The 24,807-nt window shown below is 44.6% G+C and overlaps 2 protein-coding genes across 3 annotated transcripts; one reads left to right on the top strand and one right to left on the bottom strand.

The window, feature by feature from the left end:
• The first annotated feature begins 512 nt into the window (after positions 1-512).
• E2F5 (E2F transcription factor 5) lies at positions 513-18,098 on the top strand. Of its 2 annotated transcripts, none has more exons than XM_050890683.1 (9): positions 513-670; positions 9,077-9,186; positions 9,863-10,024; positions 11,268-11,311; positions 12,772-12,836; positions 14,379-14,646; positions 15,347-15,547; positions 15,950-15,994; positions 17,355-18,098. In XM_050890683.1, the coding sequence occupies exons 3-9, from the start codon at positions 10,002-10,004 to the stop codon at positions 17,462-17,464; spliced, it is 756 nt and encodes a 251-aa protein (XP_050746640.1). In that variant the 5' UTR covers positions 513-670; positions 9,077-9,186; positions 9,863-10,001; the 3' UTR covers positions 17,465-18,098. The 2 variants fall into 2 exon arrangements, with proteins under 2 accessions (XP_050746640.1, XP_050746639.1); XM_050890682.1 differs by lacking the exon at positions 513-670 and adding an exon at positions 2,766-2,903.
• Positions 18,043-23,971, bottom strand: RBIS (ribosomal biogenesis factor). Its single transcript, XM_050890684.1, has 3 exons — positions 23,852-23,971; positions 19,584-19,700; positions 18,043-18,217 (listed from the first exon to the last, which is right to left on the bottom strand). Exons 1-3 carry the CDS (start codon positions 23,969-23,971, stop codon positions 18,149-18,151), a joined length of 306 nt encoding a protein of 101 aa, XP_050746641.1. The 3' UTR covers positions 18,043-18,148.
• Positions 23,972-24,807: the final 836 nt, after the last annotated feature.

Raw genomic sequence — 24,807 nt, 5'->3', positions numbered from 1 at the left:
GCTTGTTCAGAACGCAGGCATAAGCGCACTGATACGGTATAACTGTATATGCGTTTTTGTGCCCAGCAGCCCAGTCAAAGCACTAGCGCTAGTAAAAGGCCCTGGCCTTCAGCTAACTGTGCAAGGCCCGTGGGGCTTGTTATCAACTTGTTATGAGAACTTGCTGTGTGAACCAGAGCTTGATACCAGCTGCCTCTTGTTATGAAATGCAGCTGAAGCGTGGGATGTAACAAACTTGAAAACATGGGCACAAGTTGAAAGCAGAGGCCACGGCAGCAAAAACAACTCACTGATGGTCAGTGACTGGTCTTTGACAAAGCACAACCTTGAGAGCTGGGAACAGGCTGCTTTTGCTTTGAGAAAGGAAACAGCCCAACAACTGAATAAGGCACCTGCAGCGGCCTAGGAAAACAACATCCCCGCCCCGCTTCACGCAGTAGCATTGTCCAAGGGTGGAGGTGGAGGGCTGGGAACTGTCTAGAGACTGCACCGTCTTGTAAGAGGGTAAGATCCCAGATTTGTAGGAGGCAGCAGAAAGCAGACGCCTCCTTCAGCTCGGGCTCCCTGCATCCAGAGTTCCTGCACCAGGCCCCTGAGACCGCCAAGGACCGGAGCCATCAGCGCTAACGAGGAGGCATCCGCTCTGTGGTACTGTATACTCCCAGCTAAGGTGGGATATAGCTGGTAAGGACTGACTGCTTTGAATCTGTGCTAACGGTTGATAATACGTAAAAATTAATACATAGTGGTAATGGTTAGCAAGGTGTAAGAACCAACTCTTAGCACAATTGGGTTAATGAATGTCAGTCTAGTAAATTTTGCTGTGAAGTTTAAAATTAGCCTAATTTATTGGTCTACTGGCATCCCAGTGATCTCTTGATTCCCTGATACAACCATATCAATGTTATCTGAATGCGGAAGAAAATGACTTCTCATTCTTACCTTGTGCTCTACACACTCCTGCTTTGTCAGAAGCCACGTTATGTGAGGAAATTCTCACCTGGAAAGCTGTTCTATAGTATTTAAATGGGTATCACTGGCGCAGAAAGGTTGCACCACTTCAGAGTGCTTTTCTGTCATGCTTATCAAGTGTTTCCTTGGGCATTTCTTTTTTCTTTGCTTATTTCACCAAGCTACACTTTGGGTGAAGTAATTGAATACCTGGAATGCACCAGGAAGGTAAAAGAACTTACTCTTCCCCTGATTCAATTTATAAATATTGTCTCAGAGTTTTTCCTCCAAAATTTTCATTCCGAAACAATTTCCTGGTTTCATCATACAGAGTTGTTACTATTTTTAATAAAAATTCTTTCTATTCCTTGCTCTTGGCTTAGAAATCTCCTACTACAGTACATGGGTACACGCACACGTTAGTAGTGTTTGGGTTGTTTGTTTTTCTTGCGGCTAATTCTACCTTTGGCATCGTTTCCCTCTTTATGCTTACATGGCTTCCTTAGAGCCTTTTAATAGATATTTAAATGATTTCTACCTTCAAAATGATAAAATAATAAAAACATGGTGTAAGTCAAAGCTGTGCCAAATTTACCTATTCACGAGGATAAATTTCAGCCTGACGTTACTGAAAGGTATAAAATAAAATAAACAAAATGTGAACTCTGACCTTGTCAGATGCAAGGCATGTTCTCCTGCATTAATCATGACAATTTAAAACCGATTCCGTTATTAGATTCTGTTTTAATTTCCAGACAAGATAATGGATCTATTTAAATCAATATTGAATGTGTAATCGGATGTGAAATTCCTGTGTTATCCGAGACCAGGAGGGATGTGATTCAAGGTCTGGAGAGAGTGCATACCTGCTTGCTCCTATACATACATATATTGCCCTGACCATGCTATTATCTATGAAGGTACTGCTCCTATGTGACATGGCACATTCAGTGTAATGTCCCTTCATAATGTGCTCCGCTGCCTCGTGTGATGGGCTATCTGAGGGTCCTTTCCCAACAGCATTTCTTTCTTGAAGTGCATCTCCTGAATTCTTACGCGATGCGGACTTTAAAGCTTCTCTGCTTGTATCCGATGGTGACTGAAGGAGAGAGGCGTACCTGAATGAAGGTTAAGGCCGAGTATATTTGGACACCGGTGCAAGGGAGTGGGTAAGCATCCGAAATTCTCAGTGCCTCTCGCCAGACCATCAGTGTGTCCGGTGTCTGGCCTCCGGAGATGTGAGAACATAGTTTATAATTAATCTAAGCGGTTTGATATCAAATGCAAACGGTGAAATGAGTGACAAGGAGCTACCGTGTAGGGGAAAGGCGGGCTTGCGGGGACACATCGGGCACTCGGGTCGGTCGGTCGCCGACGCCCCGGTCCTCCCCTCCTGAGGCGGACTCCTGGCCTGCGCCACTCGCCCCGGGGAAGCCCGAGCGAAAGCCTGGCCCGGCCCGCCTCGGCCAAGTGTAATTCCTCTCCCGCATGCCGCGGCGGTTGCCCGTCCTGCCCCGGCTCTCCCGGCTGGAGGCCGCAGGGCAGAGGACCGCCGGCCTCTCCGGGGGGACGGGCCCCGGACCGGACCCGTCACCTGTGCCGCGGCCCCGCGGGGCGGGCACGGCCCGTTCCCCACGGGCAGCCCCTCGCCCCCCGCGGCCGAAACATGCCGGTGTCCAGGCAACGGCGGCGGCGGCGTCACTTCCTGCGGCGCCGCCCCTCCCGCCGCAGCCCTCGGGCCGGGGCTCCGTTCCGGGCTCGGGCCGTTGCAGCGGTCGCGACACGTGGCGCGGCGGGGCGGCCCCGCTGGCGGCATGGCCGCGGCGGCCGAGGCGGCGGGAGGCGGCGGCGGCGGCAGCAGCAGCCGCCACGAGAAGAGCCTGGGGCTGCTGACCACCAAGTTCGTGTCGCTGCTGCAGGAGGCCAAGGACGGCGTGCTGGACCTCAAAGCGGTGCGAGGGCGGGGCGGGGCGGCGGCGCCATGGCGGCGGCCTGCCCGCGGCGGGGGGACGGCGCCCGCGGCACCGCCGGGCCTCGCCGGCGCGCACAGCCCCGCCGCGCTGCCGGGAGGGCGGCGCAGCGCGGGGGCCGGGCCGGGCCGGGCCGCCCGCTCCCTCCTCCCTCCCTCCCTCCTTCCCCGGGCGGCGGGGGGTGCCCCGGCCGCTGACGGGCTGCGGCTGCCCGGTGATGGCTGACAGCCGCCGCGGTCGGCTAAAATACGCGTTCCGACGCTTTTTAAAGAGGGTAGAATGGTTGCCGTGCATAGAATGTGGCTCACTGGGGGGGGTGTATTTATTTTTTTACTCTCCTGCGTTGCTCTGTGCACTGACTCAGTGTACGGGCCGTTATTTAAACCTATTTCTCACCCGTCCCCCTCGATGTTCTTTTAGCAAGGGAAAACGATGTTGAAAAACACCATCGCCTTTTTAGTACTTTTTTTATATACGTGAAAGATGCTTCATTGGCGGGGTGGGTGGCAAATCACCGTCACCCACTTCTGCAGCCTGCTGCCTCCGAGGCGTGAAGGCGTTGGGCCCCAGCAGCGGGAGGACTTCCCTGGTGAAGCACTGGGACGAGCCCACCTTGCGCCAGGCCCTCGGGCTGGGAGGTCGCTCTGTCTCAGGAGGGACCCTTGGCGCGGTGTCTCGCTCGCTGGCTCCCTGGAGCGTGTTGCCATGCTGGCCGAGGGGCTGGGGCTCTGCTCGGGCCCTCTGGGCTGTCGGGGTGCGCAGTGCGTCGAGGCAAAAGTGTATTTTTTCCTGGCTGGTTAAGGTCCTCGGTGAACTGCTGAGGAGTTAAGCAAAGTGCAGGAAGAGGCTGGCTTGGCGCTTTGGTTACTTGAAGTCCTTTCTGGAAAACTGACGTTATTTGTTGATTATTCTTAGTGGGCTGCAGGAGGTGAGTGGTGGTCTCAGAGCTTTTTTTTGTGCATCCCTGTTCAGAGAGCAAGCACTTCAGTGGTGTTACAGTGGCTAGTGAAACTTCAGGGTGAATGAGGAAGGATACCAGATAGGTTTTATACTCCTCCGTTAGTTATGTTGTGGTCTGTACGCGTTGATTAACTTCTTTGTATTTAACTGCCGCTTTCTTTAGTAAAACGGAACTAAGCTGTTCACATCTCGGGGATTGTTGTGCAGCTTGCTTTATTATCTGTCATATGCCGCAACATCTTCCAGGTCAGTTTGAGAAGCAAAACATACTCAGTTTGTAAGACAACGGGCCAAAAAGCTTAGCTTAAAGAGCCAAAGAGGACAGATTTGAACAATAAAGTTGGGCTGTGTAGAGGGATGGGACAATGTTTCTCATTCCCTTTTGTGAGGAAGGTAACCACCCAGAGGGAATGGAAGGGCTGATAGCCAGGGAAAAGTAAATGGGCATTGCAACAAGTCACAGACATTTCTGCTCAAGACCTTTATTGGAGACTGGTTTCTGAATTACAGGATACCGTTTGTTGGAAGTAAATAGCAACTGAAGTGAATAAATCGTTGGTACTTTCATAAACAATGAGTCAGAACATACATTTCTGTAACCGGTATTTCTCATAAAGAAGCCACATATCTAAGGAAAAATTAAAACCAGCATGAGCATTATGTCAGTGTGCTTGGGGAACTGTAGAACAGGATGGTCTTGAAACGGAACAGAGTGTTCCAAGAAATGATTAATGTAGTGAACATCTTCACGTGTCTCCCTACTGACAAGTATTGACTGTCTGATATCGTGCTGCTGATTAGTATTTCTGTAGCAAAACCAGCAGGGCACTATGAAGAAAACACAATTTGGAAACATTAAGCATACTTCTAGCTTTGTGATTTAGCAATTGAGAATGAAAAGCTATTCTGTAGGACATTTCCTGGTGATCTTTGGATACATCTGTAATTATAGTTAAGAGGATACTTTGGGACATCTGTAATTATAGTTAAGAGGATACTTTGGGACATCTGTACTGACCCATTATGAAGCAGAAGTGATGCATCGTCTTATGTGTGGGCACTGTTCCTCGCTCTAGGCTCAGGGAGCCTTGCGACTTCTGTATGCTGAACTTTTTTTGGAAATGTTTTAGTGCTGGACACTTTTCTGCTAACATCTGACAAATTGTGGGAGTGGAAGTGAGGATTTTCTTTACTTGGAATTTGAATTCTACAGTGCTTACTTTAAAATCAAATGGCTATTCTCAAATAATTGCATAACTGTCCGTGAGTAGCCCTGTATAAACAAATCTAGTTATGGAAATAAGCTTAGAACATTAAGGGATGAGATGGAAGGGAAAGAAAACAAAGTTCCTATATGCCACAGCCCACAAATTGCAGGGAAGAGAGAAAAAGAGCAAGATGAGTGAATAAGGGATTAGCCACCTGAAATGACTCCCAAAACATTGTGATTCTTTCCTTTTCAGTAGCATACAGTTGCTTCTGCCTTGATTTCTTAAACGGGCTTGGTTTCTAGCAGAATGCCGTCCCTGCTGTAGTCAAGGTTAAGTAGTGTTTCTGATAATCAGTGCGAAACATCAGGTACTCTAAAATCTACTTGTTTGCTGCTGCCTTTAGAAATGTATTGATCAGGAGCAATTAGCAACTGCCTTACACTTGCGCTATTCCACAGAAGAAGAGGAAGCGTATCTATTAAATTTAACATTCCCTTAACCTTCATGCATGCAGTGATATTCAGTACTTTCACGTACAGGTTGCCAAGCACGCCATTCAGTTTAAAACTCCCACTGAACTGTTGACAGTCCTCTTGGGGAGAAGATGATGTCATCTGCTACAGGCATGGTCTGGAAGATGCAGAACCTCTTTCCTTTGACACATGGAGAGCAGGCAGGCGTTGCTGGCCCTTCTGCTTTGTTAAGCTTCTCGGTTGTGGCTCTGCCACGGTGCTCTAGCGAATTCCTCTGCTCTTCAGCACTAATGCGGCAAATGTGCAGCTGATGATTCCCGCTGCCTTTTGTCAGCTCCCAGGGAGCAAAGAAGTTGTGTGAGAGTGCACCCAAACTCTCGATTAACCTTTTTCTGGTTGGTTGTTTTATTTCTGGGCCAGGTTTTGTGTGTGTGCGCGCATGCCTGCAGCTGAAACTGTGCTGAACGGTGTGTTTTCTGTATTCCACAAGTTGCACGATCTGAATGCACGCAGAACCGAAGCCCTGCACTTAGGTGTTTTCCTTCTCGTTCCAAACCTGTTTGAGACACTCATATGGTGCTTGTCTTGGATATGTACTTAATCAAAGTATGAGGAGATAGTAGAATGAATGACTAGAATGCAGCAGCTTTACATTAAAAAGATTTTATGAAGGAACTCCAAATACAGATGATTCAGAAGGAGGAGTGTGGAAGCTACATCCAACTATGTTAGCAGGGCCATTGTGGTAGATGTGCCTTTCTTGTGCTGCTGGATCTGCTTCAACCATTTGACGTAGGCCGAGAAATGATAAGTTTCAAAAGTGTTTTTGACAACAGGAGATTTGTCTCAGGAGGCTGTTTTAATTATTGAAGTCATTAGTGCATGGTTTGTGCAGAGGAACTGAATGCCTGAACTTAAGTTCTGAGCCATGTGCCTACCAGAAGGTGTGTCACATTGGTAACTGCTAGAGTGTCGAGGAGGAACTTTTCAACTGGTTTTTAAAATATCTGTGAAACACTCCATAAAATTTTGAGAAGATAATTAGATTACAAGACCAGCACCAGAAAGCTAGTGACTGTCTGGATTAAACTTCCCAGACTGGCCCCAGTTTGACTTCCTTGTTGGAATTCTTGTAAGTAGTTGGACTTTGTAGCTGTGATTGAATTATATACAGGGCTAGTCAAGCCAAATACATATGTAACTGTGTCATTCGTTTTCACAGTCCCTAACCTGGGGTTCTGGAGCCTGGTTTGCAGCAGTGGTGAATGTCCACTGCTGGCGTTAATGGGAGCTGTCCTTTGGGCATACGAAAGGCAGTAGCATTTCGAGTACTGAGATTGCTCCAACTTTGAGTGCCCAACTTCAGATGTTTCAAAGTTAGTGACTTTTTTTTAAGTCTTAAACTTTGGTATCATAGCTACAAATTTATACACAGTGGTATCTTTCACCACCAGTGCAGTTTGAAAGTACATTAAGATTAGTAAAGCATTTATATATTGTACAGACAGGCCTTTTGGAAAATCTCATGAGGTAATGAAATCTGTCTCCAGACCAGTTTCTTCATCGTTCAAACCATGAGTGCTGGACTAAGTCCTAGGTCCATACGTAGAGCAATGGGAAAAAAGCAGAAAGTTGAATAGCAGCTGACTGTGTGTGCTGTCCATTCCTTGCACTGAATAATGTAGAGAGCTTGTAGAAATTGTGCCTCTGAAGGCTGAGACATATACAGGGTGTTGATTAAACATTGCGCAGGCGGCATCAATTTTGTCACTTTCTAGATTTTGAAGGCTACTCTTGCAATCGTTGTAAGCAATGTGTATGCATGCAGCAAAAATGGGTAAAGATAGCAGGTGCATACCTGCTGATATAAGTGGTTGAAGAGCCTGTTTCCTTGGAGAGAACTAAAGTGTGTGCTTAATATGTATTTGTATGTATTTTGTTTTGTTAGATGGGAAAAGATTTTAAGAGACTGCTACAGAAGACCATATAAAAGATAAATGTTGATAACAGTATCAGTAGAAACACTGTTTAGTAGGTACATCACTGTCAAGGAGAAAGAGCAGTGTTTATACTTCATGGCTATAAGACTATTTTTTTTAATCTCCATTCTTCTTTCATTTTTTTCCTTTTAATTTTACTTCACCAGCAAAAAAAAATAAATTGTACTACTGAGTTCTAGTAATTAACTTTCTAATAGGGAAATGTCAGTTCTTTGGAAGATTAGTGAGTTTGTTTATGGTTCAGAAAATACTGTAAAAGGAGTTACATGGACTTTGCTATAAAATGGATTTGGTTTTCCTTCCTATTTGTGGTTGTCTCATGTTGTATTCTTCATATAGGCTACTTTACTAAAAGCATTAATTTAATAGACTGTTGGATGAACTGAAATAAATCACTATGTGCCTGTAGTGGAAATTAGTTGGCTTTACGCATTAGTTCAAATCTGGGATGCAGAAGTCTTTGCCAGCTATCCTTCTCTTTATTTTTCTTCTTTTTTTATTTTTAATCTGTTTAATACATGTAATCCCTTGTAATCGTTGTATCTTAGTGTCCTGAGTAGTTACAGAGTCAGACTCCTCTTTGCTTTCTCTCCTTTTGGCCAATATTCTTTGAACTTGAGCCACTTTACAGCATCAAAGAACTGAGGGTGTGGAAGGCACGACTAGCTCAAGTTAGCTTATTTTATCTTAAGTCTTTGCATCAGGTACATAAAAGTCACCACGGAGAGACTTACGGCATGAAGCAGGCTGTTTCTTCTGCCTGACGTTCTGCTTTGCTTTGAGTGACGAGCTGTGACAGCACGCAGACACACAGCATAGCTAGCTGTAACGTAAAAGTGATAGTGTGACAGAGGCGAGCATCCCTGTGAGCTGTACCAGGGTCCTGGTGGCTGTGAAACAGCTCTTGGTACTCAGCGTGACAGATTGAGCAAGCCTAGGTGCGCTGCGAGGTGGATTTGTGCAGTGAAATGTTAGAGGACAATGCTGGCTTGAAGTATTGCAGCTCTTCTTCAGCCACTTCGTGAAATTACAGCCCTGTCATTTCGTATCCCAGCACAGTTTAATCCAAACAAAGACTGCAATACCTTGGGTGTCAGCGGAAGGGATGATAATACATTGTTGGCTTCAGAGGCTTTGCTCCGCTGCAGGATATTGCTTCCCTACTGCCTTCCCTACTTTTTCTTACTTTCCAAAAAGCATTGCAAGCTCCTTTGTGCAGTTGAATAGCACATGCTTCAAATACCAAACACAGTCTTTACAACACATGTGAACTCTCCTCTCTGACAAGGGTAGGGCTACTGGCCTTCAAAGAGGTGACTCCTCTCGGCATGCTTTGTAGCACTACATGCAGGTGCTGAACTTTTGAATTCATGATTGAGCATCTGGCTCTTGAAGAGCTGAACCTTCTCCCTTCAGAAAGGCATTAGTTGGCATTTTTCCAAGGGAATGGCTTAACTGTCTTTGGCCCACAGCATGCAAATTGCTAATACTCGTTGTTCTTCTCTTGACAGGCTGCTGATACCCTTGCTGTGAGGCAGAAGAGAAGGATCTATGATATCACCAACGTTTTGGAGGGGATTGATCTCATTGAGAAGAAGTCAAAAAACAGCATTCAGTGGAAGTAAGCCGTGTCAATTCCGTAAATTTTCATGTGCTCAAGAGCAACAAAAATTGCCTCTTTCCACTTCTCCTGACTAGATATGACACCATAAAATTAATGTTACACTCATCAATGAGCAAAACGACATTTTAGAATTACAGTAAAGTTGCAGATGAACTTTATTTGTCTTCCCTTTAACTTTCATCTTTGATACATAAAATCAAGTTTAAAGCGTACAGGAGAGAAACTTTCAGAAAACTTGTCGTGCTACTTTATAACTAGCACTTGTAGTTGAAAAATTTACTCTAGATGAATCTGGGAGGGGTATTGGGACACACTGTCTCCACCTACCTACCCTCTTGTAGTCCATGCCTATTTTCTCTTGGGTCACTGAAGGTGAAAGCTCAAGCTAAGAGTTAGAGGGGAAGGGGAAGGGGCCTGCAAACCAGCTCCAACGCAGAAAAGAAACTACAGTCCAAAAGAAAATAAATTTCAGTAGAGGAGAATTCTAAATTTGACCTGAAGTTAAGAATTTTCATTTTTCTGTGAAAACACTGCTGGGAGGGTAAATGCTCATTTCCTTCATATTGAATGTTAGTAGATTTTCAAAATGTTGAAAGTAGTCTTAAGAAATTATCTTTGCATGTTTGCTTTAGATTTTCACTTGTGGTTTCATGAACCCTTATACCTTTTTAAGAGGAGTAGGTGCTGGCTGCAATACAAAAGAAGTCATAGACAGGCTGAGGTATCTGGAAGCTGAAATTGAAGATCTAGAGCTAAAAGAAAAAGAATTGGATCAGCAGAAACTGTGGCTTCAGCAAAGTATCAAGAATGTCATGGATGACTCTACAAACCACCAATATCCTTTTAAATTAATTGTGTGCATCTTGGAACTAGAATTAAAGCAACAGTTAAAGTGTAGGTAATGGATAAAGCATAATGTAGTCCATTTTATCCAGAAGCAAGGAAAGGCAAATAAATATTTTTTTCTGATTTTGGTTCAAAAAGAAAATATAAATCTTATTTACATGACTTTTTAACTTCTGTGACTGTATGATTGGTAACCTGAAAATAATTTGGCACATATATATATATATATGGCAGTAATTTTTAAGTCCATAGTATAATCCTGGTGTCTTATTTTAAATGAATTGTATTGCTTTCCGGCACTCCAATTTGTACTTTCTTACTTGTGCTTTACATGAATCTTTTTTTTGTGTTGCTTCCTTCTCTTGAAAATATTAAGCTATCACCCAACGATAAATTGAGTTGATGAAGTCCTGAAGCTTGTTGGGTTTGAAACTGGAAAAAAATCCTGCATGTAAATACCCCATGAGCAGAGAGTTCCAGCTACATTGCTTGTAACCATGTGTTTAGCTGTCTTGCAAGATATTGAGCAAAATAGACACCTGAGATTGGGAGCAGGAAAGTGCCCTTCTTATCTATAGCACCAGTGATAAGTACTTAAAAATTACTTGAGTTGCTCTACAGAAACTGTTCCTGTGAAATGGATTTTGTAGCAAAGGAGATTGAAGTTAGATGTTAGGAGCAGCTTTCCTTTGGGAGAGCTAGCACTGGAATTGACCCCCCACGGAGGTGGTGGAATATCTATCACTGGAGGTTTTCCAGAAGAGGGGAGGCAAACGTCTGTGTGGAATGTCTTAACAGTTGATCTTACCTTCAGGCGGGGGAATGGGACAGCAGATGAACTCTCAAGTCCCCTCTGGCAGTATTTTTGTGTGATTCTGGGAAGTCCTGATAACGTACTTGAATTCTATAGTGTCAAGTTAGTGAGGTAAATGGTATTCTTCAAAACAAGATTTTACACGTTCTCCTTTTTCAGAAGACTCTCTTCTCATTCAAGCTACACAACTTTTTTCTTTTTGTATTTTCTTCACAGATACAGATTTTTTTTCTTTAAAAGACAGAACTCTGCTATTTTTAACTAGCCATTCTGAAAGCCAAAAATCATGCCATGATTACACGTCTGAGTAACAGCAATAAGTTTATAGTTTAGGCTCAGTTTGGACAAACTTCTTTTAAAGGGCAACAAATACCAGTGTCATGTTGCTTTAAGAAAAATGTTCCTTGACATAAATTACGTTTTCATATGTCACCCATGAAGATATCTGCAACTGCTTCAATGGTAAGTTGCTGCTAGGCTCTATTTCTTAAAGTGAGGGATTTCCTGATCTTCCTCTTGAAAACTAACTTACTAACTAACCTGCTTTTTCCCTGCAAGTATTTTGAATTTAGAAGTATTCAATAGTGGTCAGTACTAAGTAGATGTCTCTCATCATGTTCATGACTAGCAAGTTCTGGCATTTTCTAGTTGTAGTCACAGATTGTACGGAACGGAAGCTCACCTGTTTTTGGAATACTGGTTTCAGATGTCTTTTTCTGTATTCATACTTTGCAGCAGCTTGCCTCAGGCCGTTAATGGAACCAGGGACAGGACATGTTGGTCCGACCCACCAGAAAGACCAGGCAGGTCCAAATTCCATAACATTTTCTGGTGGCAGCTGTGGCCAGAGGGAGCTCCTGCTGATGCTATATACAGATGGAGCCAGCTGAAGTTCAAAGATGGGGCATTGCTACTAAATCAAAAAGATTCCTTTTGTACAGGAGGTTTGAAGAAATTGCCAGGAATTGCAGGCAGAAGTTGCTTGCCTTGACATCCGCTCCTGATCCTGGGGCACCCAAGGGAAGATTGTTGTTCAGCCTCCAGCTAGGCTCAGAACCATCTCTTCTTTGCCACAAGGAAGGTTGGGTTTGTTTTTGAATAAAAATGCAAGATTAAACAACTACTGCGGAGTTTAACAAAACCGAGCTGTTACTAAAAAGAGTTAGTCATTACAAAATGTGGAGGCACCCAGTACACCAGTCACATAGTACTTCATGTAAGCATCGCTTAGGAGGCAGAGAAAGAAAAGCATTATTCCAAGTTACGGACAAAGGGGAAATGATGTGCAGGTAGGTGAGTGACCTGCAGTGTAAGGCAGGTTGTGCCAGTGCTGTTGATGTAATTGTGATCTCCTGACTTCAACCAATACATTTTAGCGTGCATAGTAAGCCACAGGTGAGTTTGATAGCCAGCTGTTACGTCCCAGTTGTATGTGCTGCAGAAGCTGTGAGCTTAGACACTTGGAAGTGCTGGCACTGAAGACGATCATTAATACCTTTTCTTCCTTCTGTTAAATCTCTCTGTACTATCACCATTCTTCAAAGCCATAAAGTGAGTTGGACCAGAGAGCTGTTGTAGCTGACAAAGAAACTAGTTAAATATTTTCACCTCACGTTACGTATACAACTAGGAGATCTGGGGACAGTAACAAACAGGTAAAGGAAGTGGTAGATCTCATACTGCTGTGAGAAAAGGCTCTTGCAACTATGGTCTAAGTATTGGAATTCTGTGATTTATCTTATGCGATATACTTGGATCTTGCAGGGACTATGCAAGTCCCAACACAAGTTTATTTATGCTAGAATTATGCAGTATTTTATGTGGCCTTAGAGAATTACCATATCTCATTTGAGTGGATACCATGCAAGACTTAAGAAAAATATGCACACTTAACACTTTCTTAAAAATTGCTATTTAACCAGGAGACACACTTCTAGCAATTCAAGCACCTTGTGGTACACAGTTAGAAGTACCTATACCCGAAATGGTATGTACTGGTTTCTTGTTTACTTAAGTGTTCTAGAGGGACAGTGGAAAAGAAGAGCTACATTAGAGCGAAGGATTTATCTCTATCTGTGTGCGGGGGGGGGGGGAGAAATTAAGATGAGTTGAGAAGGGAGAGGCTGGGTGGGAAAAAGTGGGTTTTGTACACCTAGATAGACTAATGGTAACACTATCTTCTATTAAAAACAAGATATAATAGTGGGTTTCTTTGCCCTCTCTTCTTCTTTCTTGCTTTTTAATGTTGCAGCTTCCCAAATTAGGCATAATTGTCATGAATTCCCTTGAGAACTTATTAGCAGTGACTTTTATGTGTCAGATTTCTCTGTTGTATTGTTAAAACAGATCTCTTACGGAAAAAGTCTTTTAGATTTAGTTGTAGGTTTAGTTTAGATTTAGTTTATGTTTAGTCTCATGGTACTAGACTGGATAGGGAAACAGACTGCAGTCTGGCTTTAGCCAAAAGGCTTAAATGGGCAAGATTAAACTAGGAGGCCAAATTACTTACCTCTGTCCATCTTTAATTTTTTTGTTGTTGTTGCAGTGCTCTATTTTAAATAGGGTTTACATAGTTGAGAGAGAGCACTGTATGAAGCATCATAGCTACTATGCTTGTAAAAGGCTGAAATTCACCTGAGAAGTTTCACAAGCTATTTTCAGTGAGCCTAAGCACAGTCTAATATCGTAAGAGCATCCAAAGCTAGAACCATGAAGCTGATCAGTGGTACTATCTTTGTCCGTCTCTGCTGAAATCAGTTCAGGCAATGGTAAGGTTCTCTGTGGGACCAAAGTTGGCAGCTGTGATGCTGGGGTTTTGGGGTTTTTTTGCTTTTTGTTGAGGACTAAACCAGCTGATCTTAGTCTTCATCTCCAAGTTCAAATTGGATGTTTTTATTTTGGTTCACCTTCCCTGAGGCTCCTTTCCCACTTCTCTCATCCTCATTTTTTCTAGAACATACTTGCTGGAAACTTATTTGCTGAATGAGCCACTCACTCAGTCTGGGTGAGATATCCAACTGTTTTAGGATGCTTGGTCCCAACCAGGATCATTCTGAAGCTCCATTTAAAAGGAAGAAATGTGAATGTACAGAAATCATTATTTATCATTATTGTTATTTATAAGATGTAGCCCTGCTGTAAGTCTCATGTAACTTGAATTCACGATTTAGTTAAGCACTTCGAAGAATTGTTTATTCGTGTCCTCTGTAACTGTGTTCTGGTCAGGTAAATACATTACAGGTTTGTAATCTGGTTTGGTTGGTGGTTTTTTTTTTTTATTAGATCATACCTATTAGTTTTAAATATGTTTTTTTCCTGAGTGTGATTTGATGAGTTTGTGCCAATTCTCAGCTATTCCTAGTGATCTAACTAGAAGAGCAATGTATTTATCTTCTGCATCAGTTTGAGAATTCTGTTCAAACATCTTCATTACTTTCTGTGGGAAATAACTCTGTGCAGTTACTGTTACGTTTTGTAAAGTTCCAAGTTCTCAAGGAACGGTAACTTTTGTAGTATACCACCTTTACAGGGACAGAATGGACAGAAGAAATACCAGATCAATCTTAAAAGTAGTTCAGGACCTATCCATGTGCTGCTTATAAATAAAGAATCAAGCTCCTCCAAGCCCATGGTGTTACCAGTTCCTCCGCCCGATGACCTTGCACAGCCCTCATCTCAACCTGCAGCTCCAGCGACTCCCCTTAAACCTGCTACAGCTCCTCAAAATCCACCAGAACAACACGATCTGAACCAAGGACAAGAGTTGCCGCAAACATCGGTTGCGGACACGCCATCAGGTGGGTCCGGGGTTTTTCCTACCTCAGATGGGTGGAGGAGGAAGGGAACTGGAGGGAAAGAAGAATCTGTTAGAAAAGGTGGTAGATCAAGGAAAGATCAAGAATTTGTATAGCATAGCAGCCGTCTGTTAAGATACTACCCCAAGGGCTTACTTAACGGCTCTCGGGAAGTTACAGAGAAGCCTCTTCCTCTTCTGTTTTCTGTCTGGTGAAACAGATTCTTCCCTCGTAGCTTATCATCTTATACCAAACAGGTTTTGGATGTGATCCTGTTAATTATTCTGAGGTGCTTCTCCAGAATGCAGTATGGAACGAAATTGCCAACCTCTGACGGAGGATATGATTTGAGCATGTACCTTTTAATGAGACAGATAATACAGGCACCAGTTCCAGCTTTTGTGCCACAAGGTCACTTACCTTCTTCCACATAGCCACAGTGAGAGACTGCCTGAATATCAGGTATTTTTTTCATAATAATAGTAGGGTAATAGGAAAAGATTTAAGAAAACGCTGTCAGTGTTACAGACTGCATTTCTGAGCGGTCCTGATTAAACTGTGCCTGTGACTTTGGAAGGGGGAGACTCCTCTCACCTCATCCCAAACATTGGCCATGCTCTCCTCAAAAGACAAAGCCAGGTGCAGGCGTTTTGTGTTCCCTTTACCATAACAGACTTTATAATGTGCCTTTCTGTCTTTGTAGATGCCAGCGTGCAGCAGAACAGTGCAACCCCAGCAGCTCCTTACTCCAGCCTTCCAGAGTCGGTGTTGTACCCCAGCCTTTCAGGAGATGTCGCCCAAGCTACAGCTAGCTCAAATGACTACCAGGGCTTGCTGCCCCTGGACGTTAACTGTATTCTCAAGCCAAACTCATTCGACATAGCAAAGATTGAGGAGCCCGCAGGTAGGAAGCAGTAGTTACTGTTTAAATGTTTTTATTAGTTTCCTGAGCCCTTCTTTGTGACCAAGTTACCGATGAGTTACAGAGAGGAAATGACAAGCCTCTGTTTATCTCCTAATGAAGCCACTGTGCCAGCTCCAAGTAGCAAACTCATTTTGAGCAAAATACCTTTCTCTGCCACCAAATCACCTTCATATTGTACATGACTTTAGGGTTATAAGGGATCAGTGGGAGAAATGTATCAGGAAAAACTGAGGGATACAAAGATGACTATATTTTACGTATACATGGCGTGCTATCTCTGCCGCTCTTACACTGTGCACATAAGCCATACTGTACTTTGCAATTCAGTGTTTTAATGAGTCTGTGTTGACTTCCATAAACACATGCTCCTGTCTTTCACAGGAAATATCAGTGGGGATATTATTGATGAACTCATGTCTTCTGACGGTAAGTATTTAGCATCTTTACTTTTCTAATAATCACAAGTAGCAGCATGGTTTTTGTGTGAACAGCACTCTTGGTAGGAGTCTGTTAAATCTGATGCCAAGAGTCAGTATGAAACTACTTCTTTCCCCTGTACTGCCTCCTCTATCTTTGTCATTCTTGTCTTTGCTCCCCTTTCCATTCCCTGCAAGTTTTATTTAACAATCAAAATATGAAAGCCTTAATCCAGCAAGCGCTTACATGCATGAGTAACCCACCAGTCCTTAATTCAGGAGCAAAGAAAGAACAGGCTGATGACTGGAGTGCTGCCTTAAAAAAAAAAAAAAAACAACTCTAGTTTAATTCTGTTGTGCCTCAGGCTTCCTGCAGGAGATTTGAGTAAACATTTCAGAACATACTTACATGCCTGCGTGCAGACTGATACATGGCCAGCTGTGGTACACTGACAGAACAGACAAATGTCACCCATTTCTGCTCTTGCACCTCAGTGGCCATATGAGTGCAGAACTAAACCACAGCTAGTAAGTTCATATGCTGCCTGCCTCTCTGCCCTCTCTCACTGAGGTGCCAGACAAAGAGGTGAACTCAGCGGGCATTGTTCCTCTTGCCCTGTGCTCTGTAAGCAGCCTGTGCTAATATCTGCCCTTCAAGCAGACCACCTCAGGGCTTATCCAGAAAGAACCATGTAATGATAAGATCCGAGGGGCAAGATGGGATTATGTGAATGTGCCAATACATGGCTAAAATGGAAATAGTCTCCGCTTTTAGAGCAGGTACAGCGTGCCCAGCTCATCTGCACTAGGTTAGTGTTCCTGAGGTGCAGCATGAGGGCTGAGGCTTCTCTTCTTGTGTTCCCTCCCCAAAGATGGCTTCAAGTCCATGCTTGAAATGCAGTGCACAGATAAACTGCTAGCCTCCATTTTTCATGTGTAAAACAGGGATAATGGTAACTTCCTTGCTTAAAATTATAAATATTTGAAGGCTGATATATGCAATACTGTAACAAGACGAAGGAATATAAATGTAAATATAAATGATGGCTTTCTGATGAAAGTTTCAAAAGCTGCTCAGGAGCTCCTTCGCTGCAGGAGAAATTAAGTCCATATTCCACAGCTATCACTCCATTCCAGCAAATTCACTTAAAATACTAAGCAAAAAATGTAGACACGTCACTTAACGGCCTTAGTTTGAAGGCAATACAGGTATTCACAGTATGTATCCTAGCATGCTTGTCAGATTATCAAGACTATTTTAATTATTAATACTAACCCTGATACTGGTGATGACAAACATACTGAATTATGAGATAGGGCTGATATTCCAAAAGTGTTTTAATTTAAACTAAACTATTCCTGCTTTACAGTTTTTCCTCTCTTACGACTCTCTCCTACTCCCGGAGATGACTACAACTTTAACCTGGATGATAATGAAGGAGTCTGTGATCTCTTTGATGTGCAGATACTAAATTATTAGATATTGTGTCAACCAGACTACTTATCTACCTCTAACTATAACATTCTAGACTTCTTCATAACCTAAGTATTTGGATAATGAATGTATAACTTCTTAGTTCACTGACTCTGGGAGTATATTTCCTTTTGCTTCCTTTAACTACTTCACAAAACAAATTCAACAACCAGAAAAAAGGGCTTTTATCAAAAATTCTGGCACGTTTTTTCACCTGAGTGTCCTCTGTGTAATCCAATTATTTGGAATTTTCTTTAGTAAGAAAAGTGAAAGTGCTTTACAGCCTTTTGATCATTTTTTAAAAAATGATTAGGCTTCTTGCTCAGAGTTAACAGCATTTTCTTTGAAGCTTTACTGCCAAGAAGCTTTCTATATATTTTTTTTTTAACCTTTCAATCAATTTTGAAGCTTTCACTGCCAAGCTGAAAAGTGAAGGATATCAACTTGAGTTATGCTAAATTGTTTCAGTGAACCAATTTTGTGAAGTGCCTTCTGTTTTAGCACTTTAAGTTTCTCACACTGACTTCTGACATTCCACTTTCCTGGATGATAGGAAAGGTCTGTTTGTAGTTTGTATTAAAGTGTGCCAATACTTGTATATTAACAAGATTTTTTTAATAAAATTGTACAAACAAATCCATCAGTATTTGTGATCTTCATTTCTTGCAATCCCTTCATTGTCCATTATGCTTACAACTGAGATAATAGGCTTGCGGCGGCATCCACGTTTGCTGGTTCCTCTTCGAGATTTGTGGAAACCTGAAAAAAACCTAGTTTCAGTTTAAAGTAGAAAGCAATTTCTTTTTACTCTGCTTGGAAAAAAAAACACTAGTAAGTACCCATTGTCTAGAAGATTAGTTTGTCTTTATATATTTAATTTAGGCTAATTTTGCAGTCATAATTCAATAATTTGGGGGATTACAGGATTCACTAAACTTGACAGATAAGTGGCCAATACTTTATGCTGCAGGAGAAAGACAAAGCATCATGCCAAGTAACGTAACATACATGGCCAAATGGAAATAGGCTCACCTTTTAGTTCAGAAGCGCTCTCGACAACACTTTTGCAACTTTGGAGAAAATACTATCACAGCCTGAGTGATCAAATTCAACATTATGTCATGTACAGCCCTACTAGCACAGGAGCAGTCCAAACTCCTGGCTCTGTGCAATAACAACCCAGCAGGGACAGGGCCGCTGGCACCAACTGCCTTGAAACACTTGCTCAGTCACCTCAGAGCACTGTCACCTGTGTTTCATTTTTCCCTCAGCTTCTCCTGAAGGTATCTGATGCTCGTTTTGTTGCTCCCAGCCATACAGAAACTTGATCACCCCAGGCACAGGAAATAACACTCATGTCCACTTCTTCCAACTCCCTCTACTTCCCCCAACAGCCAGGATGGATTCTTCTGTACCTTATCCCAGCCCACTGCTTTCTCTCTCCCCCAAACCATGCCCAGAGCATCAGAAAGAGTCAGCATAAAGAGTTTATACAGAGGAGCTTGTCAGCAATTAAATTCTGTGAATTATTTCTTGCACAAGACTGCATGTAGTCCTATTTAAAAGACTAGACAAAGGAAGACAAGTAAAACACTGTCTTGAACCCTAAGTGCTACAGGCAAGAGCTCTAGTACAGAAATTGCTGTTTCAGGTGTTGGTACTTCTGATGAGGAAATACGAAGGCGTAGGAATCGGGAACAGAAAGAGGCAGAGCTGTTTGGTTCAAAGCACTATCAGTTGCTTCAGGTAGGGAACAGCAAGGTTCATCCTTACTTTCTGTGTCTATTCATGTTGAGATGTAAGTCTCAAATCAAGGGGCTGGAGAGCTGGAATTAACTTTTAAAAAATCAATTAAAAACTAGCTAGAACATAATTTAAAAATATGTTTTGAAAGCATGCTCCAGCTTGGCTGCCCACCCTCTTCTCTCTTTACTTTAGTAGTTATATAGCACTTGAATATGCTAACCAGATTTCAACATTACCACACAACTGAAATGAGTAAAGCTGGATTTATAGCTTTAAAGCAACTGCACGAATTGCCTGCAGTCTTAGAGCCAGAATATAATGCTTTGAACGTGCACATTCCTTTCATTTCCCTCCTCAGATTTTTACAAAGGGAAATTACCTGATGACTCTTCTGAGGTTCTGCTGCAGTGCCTTTTGATAGCTGCTGTACTTCTTTCTGAACTTCAGCAAATGCTTTATTTATTGTGCTAACTTTCTCAGCATTTCTAATGTTTATCTGGGAGGAAAAAAAAAATACACACATTGGTATTTTTAACAGAAATTCCATTGGCATATGAAATTGCACCATTTTTGTACAACTATTATACAGCCAGTGTTACATGCATATCTTCCAAAATTGCTTTTTAGTAGGTTTATCTGTTACTTAGTTATATCATCTAGTCAGGTACTACTAATGTTCTAATAAATTGAAATTATGAAAGCAGCTAAACTTGTTCTATTGGAAAGGGAGCCCATAGTGATCCAGAAACAGAACACAGAGAAAACAAAAGCCAGGCTGTAGACAGGCCCTGCTACACCGCCCTCAGCTCCTCTTAGCTGGAGTGGAGTTCCAGGAAGGCTTCCTTCCTTCATGTGGTGGGTTGACCCTGGCTGGATGCCAGGTGCCCACCAAAGCCGCTCTGTCACTCCCCTCCTCAACTGGACAGGGGAGAGAAAACGTAACAAAAGGCTCATGGGTCGAGATAAGGATGGGGAGATCACTCGGCAATTACCATCATGGGCAAAACAGACTTGACTTGGGGAAAAAAATTAATTTATTACCAGTCAAATCAGAGTAGGGTAATGAGAAATAAAACCAAATCTTAAAAATACCTTCCCCCCACCCCTCCATTCTTCCTGGGCTTAACTTTACTCCCGATTTTCTCTACCTCCTCCCCCACAGCAGCACAGGGGGACAGGGAAAGGGGGTTGCAGTCAGTTCATCACATGTTGTCTCTTCCGCTCCTTCATCCTCAAGGGGAGGACGCCTCATACTCTTTCCCTGCTCCAGCATGGGGTCCCTCCCATGGGTGACATTCCTCCACGAACTTCTCCAACGTGAGTCCTTCCCACGGGCTACAGTTCTTCACAAACTGCTCCAGCGTGGGTCCCTTCCGCAGGGTGCAGTCCTTCAGGAACAGACTGCTCCAGCGTGGGTCCCCCGTGGGGTCACAAGTCCTGCCAGCAACCTGCTTCAGTGTGGGCTCCTCTCTCTCCAAGGTCCACAGGTCCTGCCAGGAGCCTGCTCCAGCCTCCTTCGGGCATTCACCTGCTCCAGCATGGGGTCCTCCATGGGCTGCAGGTGGATATCTCCTCCACCGTGGACCTCCATGGGCTGCAGTGGGACAGCCTGCCTCACCATGGTCTTCACCACAGGCTGCAGGGGAATCAATCCAGCGCCTGGAGCACCTCCTCCCCCTCCTTCTTCACTGACCTTGGTGTCTGCAGAGTTGTTCCTCTCATATATTCTCACTCCTCTCACCAGCTGCAGTTTTTTCCCCTTTTTAAATATGTTATCCCAGAGGCGCTACCACCATTGCTGATGGGCTTGGCCTTGGCCAGCGGCGGGTCCGTCTTGGAGCTGGCTGGCATTGGCTCTATCGGACACAGGGGAAGCTTCTAGCAGCTTCTCACAGAAGCCACCCTGTAGCCCCCCGCTACCAAAACCTTGATGCGCAAACCCAATACAATTTGTAAATGACCTTACCATTTTGAATTTCTTCCAATAGTTTACCTTTCAACATTACACCTTGCATTCCTACTTGTTCATACTATAGATCAACAATGTCTACCAGATTTTGCTATGGTATTTAAAGAAACTTCTATGGCTGTAGCAGACCAGGATGTGTACTTGGTCCCTGGACACCTCTGCCTCACTTACTAGCCCAAGTCTGCCTTCATAAGTTATTTCAGCAAAGATGCTTGCTTTTAAAGGGGAAGAGCTAAGATGTGGACACGTGCTGTGCTCTGGGGACAATAATCTGTGGTAGAGGAGCAGGGTGGATGCAAGGGGGCATAAACTCTTTCACTGCTGCAGCAAAGTAAGACTCAGCTGATTTCAGCCCTAGCACCTGTTGCTTCTGAAGCACCAAGCCTGGAAGAGATCGTGGCCAGATAGTGGTCTATTACATTGCAAATGTTCCAAAAGCACGCTCATAAGTCTTCAGGCAACCCCAAATTTCAGGATACCTACTGCTGTTCCAAAGGCTACTGCTGTTAATTCACCTCTGAGCAATTTACACAGGCAGAAGTAAACCATGGTTTCACGTATTCATTTTGCTTTCAAAGCTTCCATAATTTCAAAGCATGTATACATTAACAATAATTCCATTCATTCTGAGTGACCAAGAGAACCAGTAGTAAGAAAGCAGTGGCAAGAGGCTGATAAAACAAGCCTACTCAGATTAGCACTTTAATTCGTAATAAACTGGACAGTGACTCGAGAAATACGGACTCGCTCCTAGCTCAAATCCGAGTAGATGGGACTCTGGGCAACGCAATTTACAAAGATCTTAGGTTTCCCATCAGGGCTTGTTACCGTTATCCGCCTTCACAGGGGTGTGGGAAGGATCCAGTCAGTTTTAATACGTGATATCCTCAGCTATTCTGGCAGGACCCCTCCATAGAAAGAGGCCCTATAGCTAGCATGTGTATCTATATCAAAAGTTGTTTGAATAGTTATAATGGCTTTTATCTATTAAAGAATAAACATATTTTAACAAATTTTTCTGAGCATCTTCCTATACTGCTTAATAACAAGTAAATCCCCAAAGGCTTAATGAATTAAAGAATACAGCTTCAGACACACAGAATAAAATTTTACTCCTAATAAGCTACTGACTTTTCATGAATATGTTTTTTAAACCTGTTTCTCCCTTTATTATACAGAACCCTCTAGACTAAGTGGAGATGTGACGCCAGCAACATGAAATTGTTTATTTCCAAAGTTTGTTACATTCCTGTCTGTCTACCAGATTAACTTGTCAAGTGGCTTTAGCTTGCAGGAGAAAATTTGAAAGGGCCTTTTTTTAGAGCTGCTATGTAACTCTGTTTGCCCAGCAGACTGCAGCTAAATCTAATGGGAAGAATAAGCCACTAACTTTCTGCTTTTATGATCAGATGCTCTTCTAGAGGGACCAGCTGAACTCTCAGCACATCACACAGCTCAGGCTGGAGGCAGGGTTTGAGAAGAAGATACCGTACAATGACCTGCTGCTACCAAGAGGAAAACTCTTGCTTAGATCACTCCCATCCCTCTTCTCCTGCATCGCTCCCAGCAACACGACCCACTCTCCCCCTCCTCTGAGCTGTAGTGCTCTCCGGACACGAAAATGGTAGAGTATTATTTTTGCTTCTTTACTTTTCCATTGCTTTAGTGTGTTAAATCAGCTCACAGAAGGGTCTGCAGAGCATCACAGCCCACCTAAGGTGCAAGAAGGGGGAAAAGAGGAATTAAAACATATGGCAGTGCGTGCTCTTAGATCTGTTCACTGCATCTCACTGACAAGGTTTTACTTGACAGCGGAGACAACTAAACAGCTACTGGATCAGAAAAGGCTCCATTCTTTCTGGTTCTTTCCCCCAAAATGTTTCTCTTTCCACTCATTCATAATTAAGTTTGTTCCACTCACCAACCCAGCACAGAAAAATGCAAAATGCATTTTCAATTGCTTTTGCCGCTGATTTAGCAAGCTGAATCACCTAGTATGCGATGAGTTCCCAAGCCAACATCAAGGAGAACTGTGGAAACAAAGCCCAGAGCCTGGTAAAGGGGGCTGGGGTCGGGAACATGACAGAAAGGAGCAGGACCTCCCCTTGCAGTATCTGTGCCTGGTGGCTTGGATCAAGCCATTTTGTTAAACCGTGCCCAGAATGACACCATCAGTGACGCTGCAAGTGTGGTCTAGTAAACGTAAACTCACTGAACTACTGACGTTGTCTTTAGCATCACATTCCCTAGGATATACTGATACTTTCTAAACGACCCCCCTCAAGGAGAACGGCTTAAAGTCTTACGTGGCGGATGCTTGCAGGAGATTAGTCAAACAAACTTTTTGTGCTTCTCTTTTTGAAGATGATGACATCCACACATAAACCTAATTTTCAGGTGGAAATCGCGTCCTTTGCAATTTTGTGCCCAGAAGAATACTGTCCATAAAACAGCTCTATTTAGTCAGTCACGAGCGCTTCCTCCGCCCCGCTGAAGAGGCCTGAGAGGAGGAAAGGCCGCACCAGCCCGGCCCGGAGGAAACCCCGCGGAAGCGGCCGGGCCCGCCAGGCCGAGGCCTCGCGCGGGGCCTCCGGGCGACGCGGCAGGACTGAGGCCCCTGCGGTTGGGAAGCGACCACGCCGCTCCCCCGGCACGCCTCCTCCCCCCGCGCCACTCACCTGCTTCAGCCCGGAGGTGACGGGCCGCGCCTTGCCCTTGGCCTTCGCCTTGACGGCGCCGCTGCGGGCGATGCGGAAGACGCTCGCCGCCTTCGCCGCCCGCGACCGGCTCTTCCCCATGGCGGCGGCGCGGCTCGGCACCGCACCGACGGCCGGACGACTGACGTCACACGCGCGCGCCGGGGAAGCCTCCAACCCCACCCCCCACCCCCCCAGCACTGTCATGGGGCGGTGGCGCCGCGCGGGCCGGCAGGGGGCGCTGTGCCCCGGCCCGGCGGCGGGGAGCGCGAGCGGCGAGGCGAGCTCCCCGTCTGCCGTCCCGGCGTGTGCTCCCCGCCTGCCGCCGCTCTTCCCAGCGAGCTTCCAGCACGGGGAAGCTGAGCTTTCTGCCCGTGTGGCTGCGGGCCGACGAGTTAAACGCCACGGTGCCAAAGCACGTGCCTGACGGTCTCTGAAACACGGGTTTTGTTTTTTTTTTTTTTAAATAAAATAAAAAAAATTGGAGTGGGTTGTGGGAAACCCTTCTGTGTATGGGCCCCGCCTGTAAAACGTGACTCTTTCTACGGCCAGTTCCAGAGGGAATTGGCTTCACTCCCCTCGGAGTAAGGCGGGCGGGGAGCGCAGGGGCCCGCCGCGGGAGGCAGCAGGGCTGGGCAGCGGGGGCCGGGCAGCGATGCTCACTTTGCTTTACTTTCGGGGGGGGGCGGGGAGGGGTTAGCCCCAGCAACAGACGCGTATTTCCCCGTCTTTCCTTGCCGCACAACTCCTGCCACTTGCGGGAAGGTGGCTGGCGGAGGGGTAACACCTTCACTCTGTTGGAGCGGTCCCTTGCGAGGTGCCGCCGCAGCTGCCAGCCGGCCGGCCGGCCGCTGTCCCCCGGGCCGCCCCGACGGCGCCGCGCTGCGGGGTCGCTGGGCAGCGGAGGGCTCGGGGCGAGAACCGGCACGGATGGGCCG

This window comes from Gymnogyps californianus, chromosome 2 (assembly GCF_018139145.2).
Source record: "Gymnogyps californianus isolate 813 chromosome 2, ASM1813914v2, whole genome shotgun sequence".
NCBI lineage: Eukaryota > Metazoa > Chordata > Aves > Accipitriformes > Cathartidae > Gymnogyps > Gymnogyps californianus.
Note: the sequence above shows the minus strand (reverse complement) of the source record. Positions and strands in the feature narration are given on the sequence as shown.